General features: G+C 44.1%; 2 protein-coding genes across 3 annotated transcripts in view; one reads left to right on the top strand and one right to left on the bottom strand.

The window, feature by feature from the left end:
- The window catches only part of LOC133372951 (basigin-like), a gene marked incomplete at its 5' end in the record, with an annotated part of 80,424 nt that overhangs the window by 50,835 nt on the left and 9,404 nt on the right, over positions 1 to 20,185 (bottom strand).
- PLVAP (plasmalemma vesicle associated protein) lies at positions 248 to 19,762 on the top strand. 2 transcript variants are annotated; one of them, XM_061602213.1, is made up of 6 exons: positions 248 to 839; positions 2,431 to 2,482; positions 14,299 to 14,909; positions 15,498 to 15,609; positions 16,702 to 16,792; positions 18,209 to 19,762. In XM_061602213.1, exons 1-6 carry the CDS (start codon positions 483 to 485, stop codon positions 18,213 to 18,215), a joined length of 1,230 nt encoding a protein of 409 aa, XP_061458197.1. In that variant the 5' UTR covers positions 248 to 482; the 3' UTR covers positions 18,216 to 19,762. The 2 variants fall into 2 exon arrangements, with proteins under 2 accessions (XP_061458197.1, XP_061458196.1); XM_061602212.1 differs by having other exon boundaries at positions 249 to 839; positions 2,431 to 2,527.

Here is a 20,185-nt window from a genome sequence, read left to right as displayed (position 1 = left end):
ACTGAACAGAATTTCTCCCCGAGCCCTACATTGGAGGCAAGCTGCGGGGTCAATGCCCTGCTTAGCTTCCGTGCTGAGAAGTGAATGGTGCACACAAACACCCACCAAGGCCCCGCTTCTGTGCTAAGAAGGCTTCGGCCTCATCTTGCTTGGCTGACGTCACTCAGAGGGCCCTCAGGGACCTGGCTGGTGAAGGACAGGCCGGCTCAGCCTTCCTTTGACGAGGGTGTTACTGTTGGCCAGGGAAAAGCAAACAAGGAGAGGGGAACAAGGCCTTCCCCAATTCCCCTGATAACGGCAACGAGCCTCTCTCTAGCTGTGTTGTTATAACCCACAACCAGGAGCTCTTCCGGCAAGGAAGGATGGAGACAGGCAGGAGGAAGTATTAATCAGAGGCAACATAAACATTTCGGAGGGCAGGGTCCCCGCCCAGCAGAACCAAAGGCGAACCCGTGAGGCTGACCAAGGCAGTTTTGGAGACGATGGAGAACGGCCCGTACGCCATGGCCAAGCTGGCCCTGGAGGCGAAGGAAAACCCAAACAAGCGGGACTGCGGCTTCTACGTGAAGTACTTCTTCCTCTTCCTCTCGCTCATCCAGTTCCTGATCATTCTGGGCCTGGTGCTCTTCATGGTCTACGGCAACAACCAGGAGAGCACCGAGAGGCACCTGCAGGGGCTGACAGGCCGGCTGTCGGAGTGCAACGCCAAGGCCAAAGCCCTCGGCGAGCAGATCAGCAGCCTGCAGCGCAGCCTCAACGCCAGCCGGCTGGAGACCCGGCAGAACCGGGACCTGGCCGCCCGCCACAACAACAGCCTGAAGAACTGCAACAATGAGAAGGCAAGTTTCAGAGGGGTGGGGGTCAGCGCTCCAAAGGGCTTGTGGGATGAGGAGACAGGGCAGATGCCCCGTGCCTCTGCTCCTTGGAAGGAGAGCAGCCCCCTCAGCGGAAGAGCATAGCTCAGTGGTGGAGCATCTGAGTTGCCCGGTTTCAGCAAGGCAATTCCCCTAGTGCAATACATTTTTGTACGTTATTTTTCACTAATGTGCATTTTTATGCCCACCTTTACCTTGGTATACGCAGTTCTGTACATGTTCCGTGCCTGGAGCACCACACGGCAACATTCAGAGAAGGATGGCTGGGTTCCAGTGCATGTGCAAATTAAGGAGATTCACCTTTCAATATGAACTAAATCAAATTTCTCCACCACACCTCTTCAGGGCAGATTCTCAGAAAAGGCACCCACCCCTTCCTTCCTTGGCTTCTTTTTCTAGGCCAGCTGGAAACATTTGGGGTCTCACGACTGAGCAGCAAATGGTGTCCCCTTCCAAAGTCAAGGGACACAGCATACAAATCTGGTCACAATATTTTTTTCACCAGAGGCAGAGAACCCCACAAGCAGCTCCATATCCCTCCATAAAAATCCAGGAATATACAAACCCACTAAAAATTAATTATGGGGAAAGGCCATAGATCAGTGAGTAGAGCCCCTGCCTTGCATGCAGAAGGTGCCAGGTTCAGTCTCCAACGCCATCTCCAGGTAGGGCTGAGAATGTCCCCTGCCTGAAACCCTCGAGAGCCGCTGCCAGTCAGTGTGTGCAGTACTGAGCTAGATGGACCACTGGTCTGACTCTGTCCAAGATGGCTTCTTATGTTCCTAACTATTGGCTGCCTTTCTATGACACCTCAAATCTGCCTGTCTTCTCCCTGCTGAACGGCAGGGTCGCCATCACACAGGTGAGGCTACGCCTCTTCTGACACAAAGCATCCAAGAATGAATCTAGTGGGTTGTATCCAGTCTTAGAGTAGACCTCTTTGACTAGCCTACGCCTATTAATTGTGATGGGTCTGCTGTGAGCAAAACAGAGGTAACCCCATGTGCTTTTTGCTTTTCAGCTATAGATTTCTTTATATATATTACGCTGATTTAATATATTAATCTCTTAAAACTCATACAGTTGGAACTAGGCATGGGCACGGCGTTCAATCCAGTTCGTATTTCAAGCTGAATCTACCAAATTCGCACTTCCCAAAACAATGAGAACCGAAACTCAGCCATCCTTTGAAATTTGCACTCGTTTGAATTTTGCAACGCCGCTCGCCAACCAGACGTTTACCAAAATGCATACATCAGGGGGAAAGTGTGCATGAAAATGAATATATATGAGTGAAGGTAACATGCAAACAAGCATTTACGCGACAAGACGTTGCTGGCAAAAATGTGTACATGGGTCAACACTGCCCACAAAAAATGTGTTCAGTAGGAGAAATTTGCACAACAATGCTGGCGAATTTTCATGAGGCTTTTTCATTCACAAAATTCACAAATTCACATGTGGAAAGATGGTGAACTGAATTTAAGATTTTAAAAGTGAGACACTGAGAGAAGCAGAATAATTCAGTCCTAATCATCTCTCAATCTCCCTCCAGACAAAGGTGCAGGAACTCCGCAGACAAGACACAATGGTCCAGCAGGTGGCCCGTGAGTGCACTTTCAACTTGCATTTTTTGAATATTACATATGCAGGTAAGGACTGACAGCCCCCCCCCTCCTGCCTGCCCTTTGTCCCAAGCTGCAATCCTAGCCCAGGGCGAGGCTTATGCTTCCCTAAAATGTCATTGATTTTTTTGGGGGGGAGGGTTGCTAGCTAGGCACAGGGGAGAAATCTGATCCAGTTCACCTTTAAAGGTGCACCTACCAAGTTTGCATTTTCCAAAACGATACCAAGCGTTCAATTCGCTCCCCTCTGAATTTTGCAACACGGCTCCCCAGCCAAAGAATGTGTCCAAAAATGCATATATTAGGGTAAAATGTGTGCTAACACAATGCACATATTAGTGGAAATAACATGCAAAACAACATACTGAAAATGCATTATGTTTGGGGAAAATGGGCAAACTGTATTCAGCAAAAGGGCATACAGAAAAGGGTGGATCAGGAGAAATTGGCATGAAAACTTGCATGAATTTTCATGAGGACTTTATTTTGAAATAAATGCATTGCACACTGCTGTGGAAATGGGGACGTGGCAGAATGAGAAACCAGAATTGATGGATTTGCCCATCTCTAGCTGAAAGACCCCTGGCACAAACTGGTATATACTAGCTGAAACTCACAGACATGACTAAAGCTCTTTCATTTCAGTGGCTCTGCTCTGAGTAGGACTTCATTGCATCTATCTTGAGATGCATATCTAGGCCTCTGGGCAAATAAAGCTGGCAGGCTGCTGGTGGGTCACACCATAGCAACCCTCCCCTCTTGCAATTCCCAGCGCCTGGCATCCAAAGGCACACTTTCCTCTGGCAGTGGAAGCCATTGTGGCTGGCTAGTAGCGATTGTTAGCCACCTCCTCCTCCTGTGGAACCAGATTCCATATTCTGCACTGTGTGAAGAAACACTTACGTTTGCCAGTCCTGAATTTTCCAGCATTCAGCTTCATCAGAAGGGGAGCAACAGCCTCCTTTTCCCCAATTTTCTCCTCGCTGTCGCTAGGAAATCATTCCACTCCCATTTTTTATCTTTCCAGGATGCCTAAAAGCACACAGGCACACCACAAAAACACCACCAGCTTCCTTTCTACTGGCCATAAAGAAAGGAAATGGTTTTCGGGGTCAGTGTGCAAGGCACACCCATCTCAGCCAACACTGCCAGCTTTTCAGTCATCCCCCTGTAGCTGTGCGTCCGTAAGAGGCGCGATCTGCAGCCCTGATCCCATTGATCTCTATGCTGCAGCCAAAGGCATAGGAGCACCAGCTGTGTTCAGTAAGTTGGCCACCCTATATACATCAGCCAGAGAGAGGTTTTGGTAGTTTTCAGTAGTCCGTTGTACAGAAGTGTCCTTATTTACACTTGTGTCAATGGGCAAAGAGCATCAGCCTGGCCTTCAGCAAAGGATGGATGAGAAGTTCACTTGCTTCATTGTTTTCTAAGCGAGCTGGCCTCATTAGCACCTCTTCACTACACCCCTGGCTCGTGGACCAAATTTGGTCCGGCCAATTTGCCTAGCAAGGCTGTTTCCCCCAAACCAGCGCACACCTGCCCAGCCCTTGATGTCGTATCAGCATAGATCGGCTGCAAGACTGAGCTCCCCATGGGGGACTCAACTGGGCAACCGATCCCGGTAGAAACCAGCATTGCCAGCCCTATTCCTGGCACTTTGCCAACCATCCGGCTGGCACAGACTCTTCTGTGGTGGCTCCCAAGTGCCCGGCTACCAGCTGGAACGTGGGACGTGCTGCACAAGGGGTTTCGACAGGTGGGTGGAACAGCCCACCTATTCATCATCTGATGTCACCATGATGTCAGGTGACTGACAGGTGGGTTGCCCTGCCCACCTGCCCAAGTTGGCCCATGGGGGTGGGGACAGATAGCCATCTGTCCCACCAGGCCAAAACAGGACCCCATTCCAGATCTGGAGGGATCGCAATCTAATTATCTTTCAGATGTTGCACTTCTCTGAATGTTGTGACACAGTTCTTAGCTGCAAAATGTCTTTAAAAACTCTGTATTTTAGGATAAATGCATTTAGAAATGCACACACAGATATGATTTTTTTAAAGTAGCATTTTGTGATGAATGTATATTTAAATAATCCTCCATGATGCATTTGGATATGACGGGCTGCATGCACTGAAATCAATGAACCTGTTCACTTCAATGGGCCTGGTCGGTGTAGGACTATCATCTCACACTGCTCTGTTTGGAAGAGAGGAAGCCGCCATCTACTGAGTCAGAGCAAGGTTCCCGCGAGTTCAGTATTGTCTACACTGACTGGCAGCAGCTACTCTCTAGCCCTACCTGGAGATGCCAGGAATTGAACCTGGGACTTTCCTGCACACAGAGCACAAGTTAAGAACATAAGAACATAAGAGCCTGCTGGATCAGGCCAGTGGCCCATCTAGTCCAGCATCCTGTTCTCACAGTGGCCAACCAGGTGCCTGGGGGAAGCCCGCAAGCAGGACCCGAGTGCAAGAGCAACTCTCCCCTCCTGAGGCTTCCGGCAACTGGTTTTCAGAAGCATGCTGCCTCTGACTAGGGTGGCACAGCACAGCCATCACGGCTAGTAGCCATTGATAGCCCTGTCCTCCATGAATTTGTCTAATCTTCTTTTAAAGCCGTCCAAGCTAGTGGCCATTACTGCATCTTGTGGGAGCAAATTCCATAGTTTAACTATGCGCTGAGTAAAGAAGTACTTCCTTTTGTCTGTCCTGAATCTTCCAACATTCAGCTTCTTTGAATGTCCACGAGTTCTAGTATTATGAGAGAGGGAGAAGAACTTTTCTCTATCCACTTTCTCAATGCCATGCATAATTTTATACACCTCTATCATGTCTCCTCTGAGCCGCCTTTTCTCTAAACTAAAAAGCCCCAAATGCTGCAACCTTTCCTCGTAAGGGAGTCGCTCCATCCCCTTGATCATTCTGGTTGCCCTCTTCTGAACCTTTTCCAACTCTAGAATATCCTTTTTGAGATGAGGCGACCAGAACTGTACACAGTATTCCAAATGCGGCCGCACCATAGATTTATACAATGGCATTATGATATCGGCTGTTTTATTTTCAATACCTTTCCTAATTATCACTAGCATGGAATTTGCCTTTTTCACAGCTGCCGCACACTGGGTCGACATTTTCATCGTGCTGTCCACTACAACCCCGAGGTCTCTCTCCTGGTCAGTCACCGCCAGTTCAGACTCCATGAGCGTATATGTGAAATTCAGATTTTTTGCTCCAATATGCATAATTTTACACTTGTTTATATTGAATTGCATTTGCCATTTTCCCGCCCATTCACTCAGTTTGGAGAGATCTTTTTGGAGCTCTTCACAATCCCTTTTTGTTTTAACAACCCTGAACAATTTAGTGTTGTCAGCAAACTTGGCCGCTTCACTGCTCACTCCTAATTCTAGGTCATTAATGAACAAGTTGAAAAGTACAGGTCCCAATACCGATCCTTGAGGAACTCCACTTTCTACAGCCCTCCATTGGGAGAACTGTCCGTTTATTCCTACTCTCTGCTTTCTGCTTCTTAACCAATTCCTTATCCACAAGAGGACCTCTCCTCTTATTCCATGACTGCTAAGCTTCCTCAGAAGTCTTTGGTGAGGTACCTTGTCAAACACTTTTTGAAAGTCTAAGTACACTATGTCCACTGGATCACCTCTATCTATATGCTTGTTAACACTCTCAAAGAATTCTAATAGGTTACTGAGACAGGACTTTCCCTTGCAGAAGCCATGCTGGCTCTGCTTCAGCAAGGCTTGTTCTTCTATGTGCTTAGTTAATCTAGCTTTAATAATACTTTCTACCAGTTTTCCAGGGACAGAAGTTAAGCTAACTGGCCTGTAATTTCCGGGATCCCCTCTGGATCCCTTTTTGAATATTGGCGTTACATTTGCCACTTTCCAGTCCTCAGGCATGGAGGAGGACCCGAGGGACAAGTTACATATTTTAGTTAGCAGATCAGCAATTTCACCTTTGAGTTCTTTGAGAACTCTCGGGTGGATGCCATCCGGGCCCGGTGATTTGTCAGTTTTTATATTGTCCATTAAGCCTAGAACTTCCTCTCTCGTTACCACTATTTGTCTCAGTTCCTCAGAATCCCTTCCTGCAAATGTTAGTTCAGGTTCAGGGATCTGCCCTATATCTTCCACTGTGAAGACAGATGCAAATAATTCATTTAGTTTCTCTGCAATCTCCTGATCGTTCTTTAGTACACCTTTGACTCCCTTATCATCCAAGGGTCCAATCGCCTCCCTAGATGGTCTCCTGCTTTGAATGTATTGATAGAATTTTTTGTTGTTGGTTTTTATGTTCTTAGCAATGTGCTCCTCAAATTCTTTTTTAGCATCCCTTATTGTCTTCTTGCATTTCTTTTGCCAGAGTTTGTGTTCTTTTTTATTTTCTTCATTCGGACAAGACTTCCATTTTCTGAAGGAAGACTTTTTGCCTCTAAGAGCTTCCTTGACTTTGCTCGTTAACCATGCTGGCATCTTCTTGGCCCTGGCGGTACCTTTTCTGATCTGTGGTATGCACTCCAGTTGAGCTTCTAATATAGTGTTTTTAAACAACCTCCAAGCATTTGAGTGATGTGATCCACTGGACTTTGTTTTTCAGCTTTCTTTTTATCAATCCCCTCATTTTTGTGAAGTTTCCTCTTTTGAAGTCAAATGTGACCGTGTTGGATTTTCTTGGCAATTGGCCATTTACATGTATGTTTAATTTAATAGCACTGTGGTCACTGCTCCCAATCGGTTCAACAACACTTACATCTCGCACCAGGTCCCGGTCCCCACTGAGGATTAAGTCCAGGGTTGCCGTCCCTCTGATCGGTTCCATGACCAACTGGTCTAGGGAATAGTCATTTAGAATATCTAGAAACTTTGCTTCTTTGTCATGACTGGAACACATATACGGCCAGTCTATGTCCAGGTAGTTGAAGTCACCCATTACTACCACATTTCCTAGTTTGGATGCTTCCTCAATTTCTTCCATATCCCCTAAAATAATATCAAATGAACCACCAAAAAGCTACTCAAATGTATGCAGACCCAGTTCAACATGTGAAGCAATCGTTCACGAAACCCCATATCCAATTTGACAATTTTATCCTTTAGCATCTAAAACCCAAATTTTATCCCCAAATAAAGAAACACAATAAATTATTTCTCACCCTAGGTTGAAAAACACTAGCCCCCCGGAAGATAAACTGTGCCCCAATAAAATTGAAACTGGTAATAAAACATTTAACCAGCTACAAATTGCCTCCTGGAACGTTGCCGGCTGGATCTCAAAATTAGATTGTCCTGATTGTGTAGAATTTTTGAGATCACTAGATGTGATATGTATCCAAGAAACCTGGAGTTCCAACAGTATAGTCTTACAGGGGTTTTCAACCCTAGAAGTATTTGCCAAATCGGAATCAAACAGGGGAAGGTCTAAAGCTGGTCTAGCAATTTTGGTCTCCTCTAGATTAGATGTAAAAATCAAGAAACTTAACTTTTGTGATAATATTGCAATAGCAGCTCTGTTAGTACTTAATAATATATCCATTCTAATAATAAATGTATACATCCCTCCATCCACGCTTAAGAACAAAACAGCATCTATTTGGCAACAACTGGAAAATTATATTATAAGTCTGGAACAAAAATATCCAAAAGCATATTTCTTAATCATGGGAGACCTAAATGCAAGAATAGGCCCAAACAATGACATCATGACTTTATCCCCCTTATGGGTAGACACTGATACCGATGATCTAATACCACGTTATAGCAGAAATTCCAAAGACCAAAAGATTAATTACGCCGGGATATGTCTGATCCAATTATCAACTCGATTAAACCTGGAGATTCTCAATGGCCATGAGGGTGTAGATAATCTTGCGGAGTACACCTTCATCTCTGGGCGAGGTAGCAGTGTAATAGATTATGTGCTGTCATCCCCTATTTTGCTCCCATATATTACCAACTTTATGGTGGGGGACAGGGTAGAGAGTGACCATCTCCCTCTACTATTTAATCTTACTCTAAATGCTGATCATACTACCCAGGAATTCTCCCCAAGGAGAAATTTAACATCTTCCCCCTTCTACAAAAGAGCCCTCTGGAATCCTAGCACTATTTCCAAGTTTGAAAGATTTCTAACATCCCCATTGGCTCTCACACTCAGGAACCAAATAATAAACTCAAACATAATATCTGAAACTTTAGCAGATTTCTCTTCCTTGTGTCTAGATCTAAAAAAATCCTTGAAGGTACCAAAACATCCGGGCACCCTAAAACCCTCGAATCACCCAAAATGGTTTGATAAAGAATGCAAGGATGCCAAACAATCTTTAAGAAATATATACCACATCTACAGAGAAGCAGAAATAAACACCCTTCCGCCTGAGTATTACATAGCGAAAAGGAATTATAAAAAGGTAATCGCTTATAAAGAAATGTTGGTACAACAAAAAAGCTGGAATGCGCTAATAAACGCTTCCTTAAATAATAACTCTAAGGCATTCTGGGCCTTAGTCACTAATGTCTTAGGATCAAATGTTTATTCGCACTGTAATATCTCCCCCAAAATTTGGGAGCACCATTTTTCTATTCAGTTTTCAAATTACAAGGATAAGCCTTATAATTCTTCACCCATAGTGAGCCTTGATTCCATACCTGACTGGCCCCCAGTTGAGCAAGAAGAGATAGAAACTCTGATTAAAAATCTTAAAAGAGGAAAAGCCCCAGGAGTTGATGAAATTCTTCCCGAAATGCTAATAAATAATATCCATTGGTGGGCACCTCTTCTTACATCTCTTTTCACACAAATTAATATGACTGGAAAAATTCCTTCAATCTGGCTAGAAGCTGTGATTATACCAATATTCAAAAAAGGAGACAGAGGCAACCCAGTAAACTATAGACCCATCAGCCTCCTCTCTGTTGTGGGTAAGGTATATGCAAGCCACCTAAATGTCAGACTTCAAACCTGGCTAGAAGAGGAACATATCTTAGGCAATGAGCAAGCAGGCTTTTGCAAAAAAAGATCTACAATCGATCACTGCCTAATATTAAAATTCTTGGCAGAAAAATATATGAGTGACACAAAAAGAGGCTTATATGTCGCTTATATGGATCTTAAAATGGCCTTCGATACAGTACCCAGAGACCTTTTATGGGCAAAATTGAATATGACCTCAATAGACAAGCGATTGCTTCTTCTGATAAGACAACTCTATCAGTGTACCTCGATGAGAGTAAGATATGGAACAAATGGAAATTTAACCAGTTCTATTCCTGTAAATATAGGGGTACGCCAAGGCTGTGTTTTGGCGCCCTCCTTATTTAATCTTTTCCTTAATGATTTAAATGATAAATGCCACAAAGAAAATCTACACTCGCCTAATATTGCAGGAGTGTGCTGCCCCCTGCTGCTCTATGCTGATGACACGGTTCTGATGTCCTTTCCAGAAATCGGTCTCAAACGCCTCCTCCGAATTTTTATATCCTACTGTGAAAAAAATTTCCTCATTATCAACTATAATAAATCCAAACTAATGGTCTTCTCAAAAAAACGATTGCAAATATCATGGAAAATAAAAGACAAAGTGTTTGAGCAGGTTAATAAATATAAATATTTAGGTATAACATTTTGCTCTACACTTTCATGGAATCATCATATTCGGGTCGCACTGCAAGCTGCACATAATATTACCAGAGCAACCATTAGATTTTTCTTTACCAAAGGTGGCAGTTTCATTCCTGCAGCTTTAAAAATCTTTAAAATAAAAATTCTGCCGCAACTATTATATGGCATCCTAATTTGGATTATAGATTTTAATAAAAAAATAGAACCAGTGCTCTCAGGGTTCCTTCGGTCCATTTTCGGTCTCCCAAAATGTGCCTCTCCAGCTGGCCTTCGATTAGAGGCAGGAATTTCATCAATCGAATGCACAGCTTGGATCCAGGCTTTCACCTTTTGGCTCAAGACAGCCTATTCTGAACCTCCTTTAGGATTCTCACACCTAATTTGGAAAGACCCTTTTGTCAGCTCTTGGACAAAGTCCTTTAGCGAAAAACTAAATTATCTGGGTTTATCCCTTGAAATTCTATCATCATGGGACTTTGCCCTGGCTAAATCGGTAATAATTCAACGAATTAAAGATTTAGACTACCAGTATTTAATCTCCAAGGCACAAACATCGTGCTCTCCACTTCATTTTAAATTGAACTTTTGCTTCCCGTCCCCAGCAAAATATTTGGAAGAGCTAACTTTTACACACTATCGATTCTTGTTCTCTCGAGCAAGATTTAGTTGTTTACCATCTGCTCTTCTAACAGGTCGCTATCAAGGTATTCCCGTAGAAAGCCGTCAGTGCATATGTAATCTGAATATACCAGAAACTCTAGAACACGTTTTACTAAACTGTGAGATATACAATAATCTAAGACCCAAATTTATTTTACCTTTTATTTGTAGTCTTTCAGATAGTTCTCCAGAAAGAATAGTTTATTTTCTTCTATCTGATACAGACAAAATTTTAACAGAATCAGTTGCTAAATTTCTTTTTGTAGCTCAATCGCTACGGAAAGATCAAGTTCACAATATGTATTGCTGATTTCATTAATTATTTTAATTTTTATTTACAACAAGCCAAGAAATGAAGGTGTCCATATATATGTAAATCTTTGCAGCTTGGCCTATCTGTATTTTCATTCTACGGTATTGTTTATATCCCTGTAATTATTTTAAATGAACATAATTATATATTCATGGTAAATTTGTTTACAAACTGTTTGGGTCTATGACCATAATAAAGTTGTATGTATGACTCCAAGAGCTTGTTAACAAAATTTAGACGACGGTCTACAATTGGATTGCGGGGTTCTCCAGAAAATAATTCTCTTATTCAATACATTGCTTACCAAAAGAGAACAAAGAAGCAAGCTACTTTATCTCAGGCCAGTCCTTTTAAATGTCGGAGCACTTTGCTAAAGGATAAAATAGCTGCCTTCCAGGCCTCCTTTAAGCCACTGGAAGAAACCATGGAAGCAGCAATCAATACACCCGACATCTCTAAGAAAACTGATACAAGTCTGTATGAGGAATCTAAAGTGGACAGAGCCTGGCCATCAGAATGTAAGAGAGTTCATTTTGAAGAAAACTGAAATCAGAAATCCATGAATGGAGAGACATCAGCTGATAATCATGCCCACAGTATTCTGTATCCATCACAGAAACTTCTCACTGGCACTACTGCTATTTCTAAGATCATGCCAATTTTGCTGGCAAGTACTAAGGGATCTGGATGCATAGCTTTGGAAGCATCTACAGGCATACCGGAGAGTGCATGTGGTATCCAGTTTCAACCTGCCAGTGCAGAATTAAGCATCAATGCTACATCTCATCAAAGCTGTAAGAAAGTTGGATTTGCAGAAAAACAGAGGTTGGAAATATTTGACGAAACCAAGCCACCCATTACCCCCATACAAAAAGGACAGTTGCCCTCTAGTTCTCTTCATTCTGTTCTGAAGAAAACAGCTATAACTATATTAACTGAAGACATGGAGAAACATCTTGATAAAAGGACAAAGGAAGGAAGTGATGTGCTACCAGACTTCAAAATCTGTGAATCACAGCAAATAGAAAGAAGTACCAAACGAACAGACGAAATGAAGGTATGCAACAGAGAGCTAGACTCTGACTTTTTGTGTAGATGTGGAGAATCCTTGTTCAGTCCATCAAATTCAACAGAAAAAAAGTTACCCTGGCATAACTCCTGTCAAGCAATCCTTGTCCCAACCAAACTTTTATGATGGTGACCTTCTTCAGCAGTCAACAGAGGTAGTATCCACTACTGAATGTGCTGTCAACTCTGATCTGGAAGAAACGAAAAGTAGTTTTTCTGAACTCCAGGCTACTTCCGTTAGAAACACCCGGTCATCTGCTAAAAGGAAGTGTGTCAATAAAACAGAAGATATGGATCTTACCCTCACAACCAAAACACGAGCCAAGTGTACTTCCATTGCCAAAATCAAAAACTCCACCAAATTCCAAAAAGAAAAAACTACAACAAAATCTTCTAAAAAGACAATAGCTGCCAGACACAAGGTTTTTGGAAAGAGGAGAAGGAGAAAAAAGGAGCCAAAAGCATTGTGTGGACAACGAGATAAAGTTTCAAAGGAACCTCTCTTGAGCCCAATTCCTGAGATGACAGAAGATTTCTCTTTTATGTCATTTTGCTAAAGCACACCCAAGTCAGAAATTTCCATGTTTGATGATTCCAGATCTAGTGTCTTGGATGCAAGATCTATGAATGAAACTGCTGAAAACAAACATGGTATACAGCATAGTAGTGAAAAGGACAACAGCTGCCTGCATTCCAGCCTGGATCTTGGGAAGATGCTTTACCTGATAATGTATCAAGTTCCTCCTCACCACCTCAAGACAGTGCTATGAATGATATGAAAGATACTCTTCCTTGGGACCCACTTGAAAAGAACTCTCCTGAGAAATTGAAGAGCACCTTAAATCAAAAAGAACAGGTGGTGAAAAGTGGCTTTTCTTCAAGCAAAACTGATAGGCCAAAAGAGCTGGAGTTGCTAACCTTGCATATAGCTGGTGAAAATAAGAGTAAAGGAGATTTACTCCTCGTTGAAGGTTCTGCAACAGAGCCAACGAGTGAAAATGATGTTGGTTTGAACTTTAAAAGGTTTCCAAGAAGGAGGAGAAGACTCTGCTGCTATTTCTCAAATGTTGAAGGCTCTGAATCTGAAACACCTGGAAACAATTCCAATGTTTCTAGAAATACTATGGAAGAACTACCTCTTACACCTTGGACAGTAAATGACTCTGAATCCTTAAACCAATTTCAGCCGTCTATAGAGGAATCTTTCAGGGGTGTAACCAGAAGTAATCAGAAGAGGGTGAGAAGAAGCATGAGACTGCTTAAGGATGCAGAAAACAAGGGGCTTGCCTGGATCCAGAGGCCTGAGGATAATTTCTGTAAGTTACAGATGTTAAATTAATGTTTAAAGTGTGATGGTTGTTTATTTACATTAAAAATCTATGTAATCCTCTAATTTACCCAGTTGTCTTAAATTTTGGGAAGAGAACTTTGGTGGGGGGGGGGTTGAACTAAAAACAAAAATAGAGGAAGGAATTCAAATGAAGTATGTCCTGTTCAGAAGTAATTAGAAATGTAAAGATATAGTTTATGACAGTATATAGCTTGCAAACTCCACCCGCTGTAATTTAGTAGGCTTCTGGAGTCCCTTAATTTCAGACTGTGCAAGGGAACACTGCCAGAAAGCCGACGTTCTTGGCTAGTAATAGTAAATGATGATGGAAGAATCAAAACCAACTTGGTTTCACTATGACATTTACAGTGGAATCCTCTGCATGGTTACTTAGAAGTAAGTCCTGCTGTGTTTAATGGGGCTTGGTGCCAAGTATTTGTGCACTGAATTGCAGGCTAAGGAGGCATTCAAGTGCTAGCAGAGTTCAGCTCATAGTATTTTGAAGTTCCAACATTGAGCTATGGCCTTTCCCCTAATAATCTCATCATCAGTCATTTGTTACACCCAAAGGTCTCCAAGTGACTTACAACTCATTTAAAAACATAAACACAGGACTCCATTATTATTGCTTTTCAAAGGTCATACAAATGACAGATATATAATTTTTTGTGTGGGTTTGGGTTGGTAATAAGTTGCAGCTGAATGCCTGTGAAACTGTACACAGACCGGATCCATTTCTACCTCCAGACTCTCTTTTTTGTGTGCTCACGTGTTCGCTATTGTTCCCCAGCTAAACTGGAAGCTCTGCAAGCAAAGCTGGCGGCTCTGCAGCTGCAGACCCAAAGTTCGCAGGAGAGCTTATCCCGGGAGAACAAGGACTTGCAAGAGAGAGCCAAGAGGGCCGAGAAGGAGAAAGCCACCTGCGAGATCGAGAAACTCGAAGTACAAACCCGGGTGCAGAAGTACCGGGAGCTGGAAAGCAAAGTTCTGGCCAAGCTGGACCCCGTCCGCGAGAACCTGAGGTCCGCCACGGAGCAGTTCCTGTCCAGCAAGTACGATGACTGTTACCAGGTCAGCACCGCCAGGCAGGACTTCCGCTCCCTCTCCAACACCGTGCAAGACCAGCTTGAGTCGCTGTCGCGTCAGATCAACCAGAGAGTCAGTGACGTGACCCAGGAGAATGCCATGCTGCACAGCCAGAAGGCCAGCTGTGCCCACAGTCTCCAGGAGCAGGAGAGGGAACTCAGCGCCCAAAACCAGCAGGCCGAGCGGGAAAAGCAACTCCTCCGGGAGGCCCACGAAGTGGAGACCAAGAAACTTTACGCCGAGCGGCAGAAGACGGTCGAGGAGAAGGAGGCCCTGCAGCTGCAGACGGAACAAATCAAGCAGGCCTGCCTGACGGTAAAGTGGGGTGCCGGGAGGGAGCACAGCTCAGTGGGTAGAGCATGTGGTCACAGGTTCAAACCCTACCACCTCCAGCTAGCGGGGGAGGGGAAGTCTGTTGCAACTAGGTAGAGCTGGTACAAGTTACAGCAAGGATTAGGAACGGGAGGGGATTCGATTCTGTTCGCATTTCAAGCTGAATTTATGAAATTCGCACTCTTCGAAACAATATGAGGATCGAAACACAGCCATCCTTCAAAAGTCGCACACGTATTTACAAAAGTGCATCAGAAAGGGGAAAGTGAGCATAAAAATGGCACATCATAATAACAATAACATCCAGAAAGGCATTATCTGAGAAGAAACTACTTGCCAAAATGTGTACATTAGTCAAAACTGCAGGCAAAAATGTGTTTATTAGGAGAAATTCACATTAAAGTGTGAAAGAATTTTAATCACAAATTGTTGCAGGAATGTGGAGAATGGAAATTGACAGATCTTTCTTTCCCCACCAGGGTTAGGGAATGTCAGGGCCCAAATATGCCCCCCCAGGCCTCGCTATCCACCCCCCTTGCCAAGTAAGAATGTTTCATTTCCGCATTGCAGCTCAACCCTGCACCTCCTGTGAGATTTCCAATGATCCCAGGATCGTCTGGTGGCAGATTGGGATCCGTCGGTCAACCGAATTCCGGCTCCCAGGGATATCCGAGCACCGCTGGTGAGCAACCCATTCCAGGAAGGGGAAAGAAGGTTGTTTATGCAGGGCCGGCTCTACCATAAGGGAATGTGACACCCATTCCTCCTGCAGATCAGTTTGCAATAGTAACTTCTTGTAGGCAAAGGCAGCCACAAAAATGGGGCGGGCAGGACGGAGGGGCAAAGAATGCACAGATTTGGCCCTAAGGCACAGGTGGGGAGCTCAGGCTGAAAGTGGCCCATCCTCTCCATCTGGCCCTTGGGATGCTGTCATTGCCCCCCCCAGCCATCCTTACCCATAGAGGTTTGTGTGTAGAAACCATTAACTTTTTCATGGTTGGAAGGAGACATACTGGTTGCTCCATTTTGCATTTGGCCCCACCCACCTTCTGCCTCTGGTTCTCATCTGCCACTGACACGTGTGGCCCCTGGATGGTTGCTTATGTGGCCCTCAAGCTAAAAACAACACACCGTTCCCCACCCCTCTCCTCAGGTAAGAGATAGTGAGTGGCAGAGTAGTGTGGCTTAGATTTGCTCTGCCTACTGACCTGAACTCTGATCTGAACTAAAACATCTCTTTAAAGCCAACTCTGTGCATGCTCCAAAGCCAACTCAGTCCCTGACCATTGGCCATGCTGGCTGCCGAGATTTGCAGTCCATCTGTAATTGGCGGCAATGGTTCAAAGGCCTGCTCTAGATAGGGGGCGAGAAGTAAGACTCAGGAGGCTAGCTAGTATTTTGGGGGCCCGCATACATTTCCCCAAGTCCTCAATCATGGTGGGAATACTTAATAATAATGATAATCATTAACTACCTGCCCTTCACCCAAAAGGGCCAGGGTGGGTTACAATAATGTTAAAACATAGCATTAAAAATAATTAAAAACCACCCCAAATCACAAAACAGGGCGAGTCCTAAAAATATACATCTCAGGTGTCAGAGGCCAGGGTAAAGAGGTGCATCTTCAGCATTCGCCCAAAACTGTACGGCGAAGTTGCCTGATGCACCCCAGCTCGGATTTTGGGTAGGAGAGGAGGAAATCAGACCTTTTGCTCCTGGAAGGAAGACCAAGAAATCCTTCCCCCAGAATGCGCTTGCTTTTTTGTTCCCTTAGACCGATTCAGATCACAAGAGAACAGGAGAACTGCCCTGGAGAACACCAAGCTGCCGATCCAGCCACCAGTGATCTCCGCAGGACAGCCCAGGTGAGGCTGTGAACACAGGGTTTTGAAAGATGCCTGAAGGCAGGGGAGGCTTGTCCATCAGGGCAAGTGAGCCGCGCCCCCACCAAGCTCATCTGCCTGCCTTCCTACTTAGCGTCAGTCCAGTGGTGACCCTGGCTGGCAGCATCCTCCTCCATCTCCTAAGTCTCAGGACTGCCCCTTGTAGAGCTCAGCCAGAGAGAAGGGCAGGGACAAAACCAGAATTCTTTGGCTCCGCCTGTCATTCGCTCTGGCTCCGCCTCCGGTATGGGCTCCGCGCCTTCCACTCACCAATCCCAAATGGGCCCCAGCCGCCACTGTCCAGTCAAATGTTTGTAATCTTAGAAGATGTTTTCATAGCTTTTTTAAAGTAGCACTTTTGAAGATGTTTCGTTTTAAAGTTTGTTTTAATGTTTTAATGTTTTTAGTGCTTTTGTTTGCCGCCTTGGGCTCCTCCTGGGAAGAAGGGTGGGATATTAACAATAATAATAATAACCTCTCGCCTAGACTACTGTAATGCGCTCTACGTGGGGTTACCCTTGAAAACGGTCGGAAATTGCAACTGGTACAGAATGCGGCGGCTCGCCTGATAAAAGGCAGCTGCCGGCGAGATCACATCACTCCAGTGCTGAAGGAGTTGCACTGGTTACTGGTTGCTTGCCAAACCCAATTCAAGGTGTTGGTTTTGACCTTTAAAACCCTATACGGTTTGGGCCCAATTTATCTGAAGGAGCGCCTCCAACATCGTCAGGGATGCCGCTCAACAAGATCAGCCTCAGAAGACCTTCTCTCGATCCCACCGGTCAAAACAGCTAGGCTGGTGAGGACCAGAGAGAGGGCCTTCTCAATAGTGGCCCCCACATTATGGAATTATCTCCCAAATGATCCCTGCCATGCCCCTTCTACGTTGAGCTTACGCCGGGCCTTAAAGATCTGGCTCTTCAGGCAGGCTTTTGGGATGGGTTAGGCTTTTACTGTTATGTTTTTAAAATTTTAATGTTCACTACAATGTTTTATCTTGTACGTCGCCCAGAGTGGCTGGTTTACCAGCCAGATGGGCGACTCACAAATTTCATAAATAAATAAATAAATAAATAATAAAAGGCAGATTCAAAGGGTGGAGCTTCTGGTGCATAGGGGCAGGACCAGCAGCTTTTGACACATTGGGGCGGAGCCTGTTGCGATCAAGGGGAGGAGTCAATACGGGGTTGGTCCTACCTTCTCCTATTTTTTCCAAACTTAAGGTTGCATCCCACATTAGACATACTCATAGTAGACCGATTGAAATTAATGGATCTTAGAATCTTTCAATGGACCAACAGCATCTCCCTCTCTTTCTAAGTGCCAAGTACCTGCTGAATCTCTTTTCACCATCCAACCCCACCTCACTCAATCTATTTTTGGTTTCGCCTCCCCCAGCGCTTAAAGGGAACGGCATCCGAATATCCCCTGGGAGCGGGACTGGATCGTTGAGCAGGAGCCATTGGGGGAAGAACCCCAGAACTGGGAAACGTCCTCGCCTGGAGATGCATTTCAAGTGGGCCAGTCAGAAGAGGAGGAGATGAAGCGACAGCCTTGAATGTCAACATCCAACTGTCCTCTTGTCTGGCAGAGATGAACCCCCAACGCAGCACTATCTATGCACAGCTTAACTTCTACCAAAACATTGCTTCTTGATATCAAAACCCTGATGCCCAACTGAAGGCATCTTTTTCCACACACACAGAGGGTTGGGAGAGAAACTCAATTCAGTTAGCGTTTAAAGGCAAATCTCCCTAATCTGCACTTTCCAAAACAATTCATGAACCAAAACCCAGCCGTCCTTTGAAATCGCCCTTCTCTGAATTTTGCAATGCATTTCTCCGGCAAAGGAAGGTGCAAAAAATTGCATTTGCTACATCAAAATGACAACATATAGTGGCGACGGTAACACACAAAGTTGCCTTAGAGTAGGAGAAATGGCTTGCAGAAATTACACTGCAGTTTTTGTATAGTAGGGAAATTCTCACTAAGATGCTGATGATTTTTAATGGGGACTTTATATATATATATATATATATATATATATATATATATATATATATATATATATATATATATATTCATTAACTGATGTGAAAATGCAGAGAACTGAACTCACAATTGGAAAAATTTCACACTCCCACACCCCAAAGAGGCACAAAGAGTGACCCAGGCGAGTCAGCGTCTCCAGACTTAGCTACCTTGCAGGGTTGTTGCAGGGATAAAGCAGGATCTATAACCCATCTCCTGAATTCCTTCACGAGACACAAATGTGATCTATGAATGCTTCCAAGGATGGCATTTTTAAAAAACAAATGCCAGATTAAAACTGTAAATTCACCCTTCAGGCAGAGTTTCGTTGACAGAAGAGAAAAGAACCCTTTGTTGCTCCTGCATGTTTGTATGAGACAGGATAGCATATTTATGTATAAATTTTGATATCATGTACACATTTATGTATATCTCAGGAAAAGAAGGTATTTAGGTTTTTCATAATAGATCTTGCTGGCAATGGCCATCATGGCAGTCTACCTCTGATTGCATGTTGCTGAGCAAACATCTGCCAAGGCCAGAATGCACCTTGTGTCCTCCAGATGTTGTTGGATGCCAACTCTCAGCAGCCCCTGCTGCCATGCCAGTATGGTCAGCGTTGGTGCAAGTTGGCGTCCTGCAACATCTGGAGAGCAACAGGTCTCCATCCGTGGTGGAGACAACCCACCAATATCAGGGGTTCAGTTTTCATATTCTGATTCTGAGTTTCCAGAGATAATTGGCTGACACACTGTGGAGAACAAAAGACTGGACTATGTGGACCCAGCAACACACATCCTCACTGTCACAACAATGCTTCCATAGGTGGGAAATGGTTAAGTTACTTGCAGAAATAAAAGTCTATTCAAGATCTTCAGAGCAAAGGTGCATGTTGTGGAAATAAAGCTGTTTTCAAACCCATTTGGAGTGGCTCTTGATTTTGGGATGGGGGGGAGTAAATTCATTTGTTTTTCCTCATCTATACTCCTTGCACCCGTGCATGACCTGGAACACAGGTAGCCTTTGAAATTCGCACTCCTCTGAATTTTGTATTGCAGTTTTTTTAAAAGAAGACAAGCACAGAAACATGCACAAGCTAGGTAAAAGGGTGTACCAAAAATGTGCATGTTGGTGAAAATGCCATACAAAATTTTGTTTATTTGATCAGTTTATAGACTGCTATATATGTGTGCGTGCATATATAAATTTATATCCAGCCCTTCCTCCCAGGAAGAGCCTAGGGCAGCAGACAAACAAATGATAAGACACTAAAACATCTTAAAAAACCATTTTGAAAACATCTTGGAAAAAAACATATATTGCAGTTTAGAAAGTAAACTAAAA

This window comes from Rhineura floridana, chromosome 18, assembly GCF_030035675.1.
Source record: "Rhineura floridana isolate rRhiFlo1 chromosome 18, rRhiFlo1.hap2, whole genome shotgun sequence".
Classification (NCBI taxonomy): domain Eukaryota; kingdom Metazoa; phylum Chordata; class Lepidosauria; order Squamata; family Rhineuridae; genus Rhineura; species Rhineura floridana.
This window is presented reverse-complemented; position numbering and strand designations above follow the sequence as displayed.

Excerpts from the sequence above, each read along its gene's own strand:
- PLVAP (XM_061602212.1), top strand. The coding sequence starts at position 483 with ATGGAGAACGGCCCGTACGCCATGGCCAAGCTGGCCCTGGAGGCGAAG. Across the intron at positions 2,528-14,298 it reads TTTGAATATTACATATGCAG|CTAAACTGGAAGCTCTGCAA; the intron begins GTAAGGACTGAC and ends ATTGTTCCCCAG. Across the intron at positions 15,610-16,701 it reads GGGATATCCGAGCACCGCTG|ACCGATTCAGATCACAAGAG; the intron begins GTGAGCAACCCA and ends TTGTTCCCTTAG.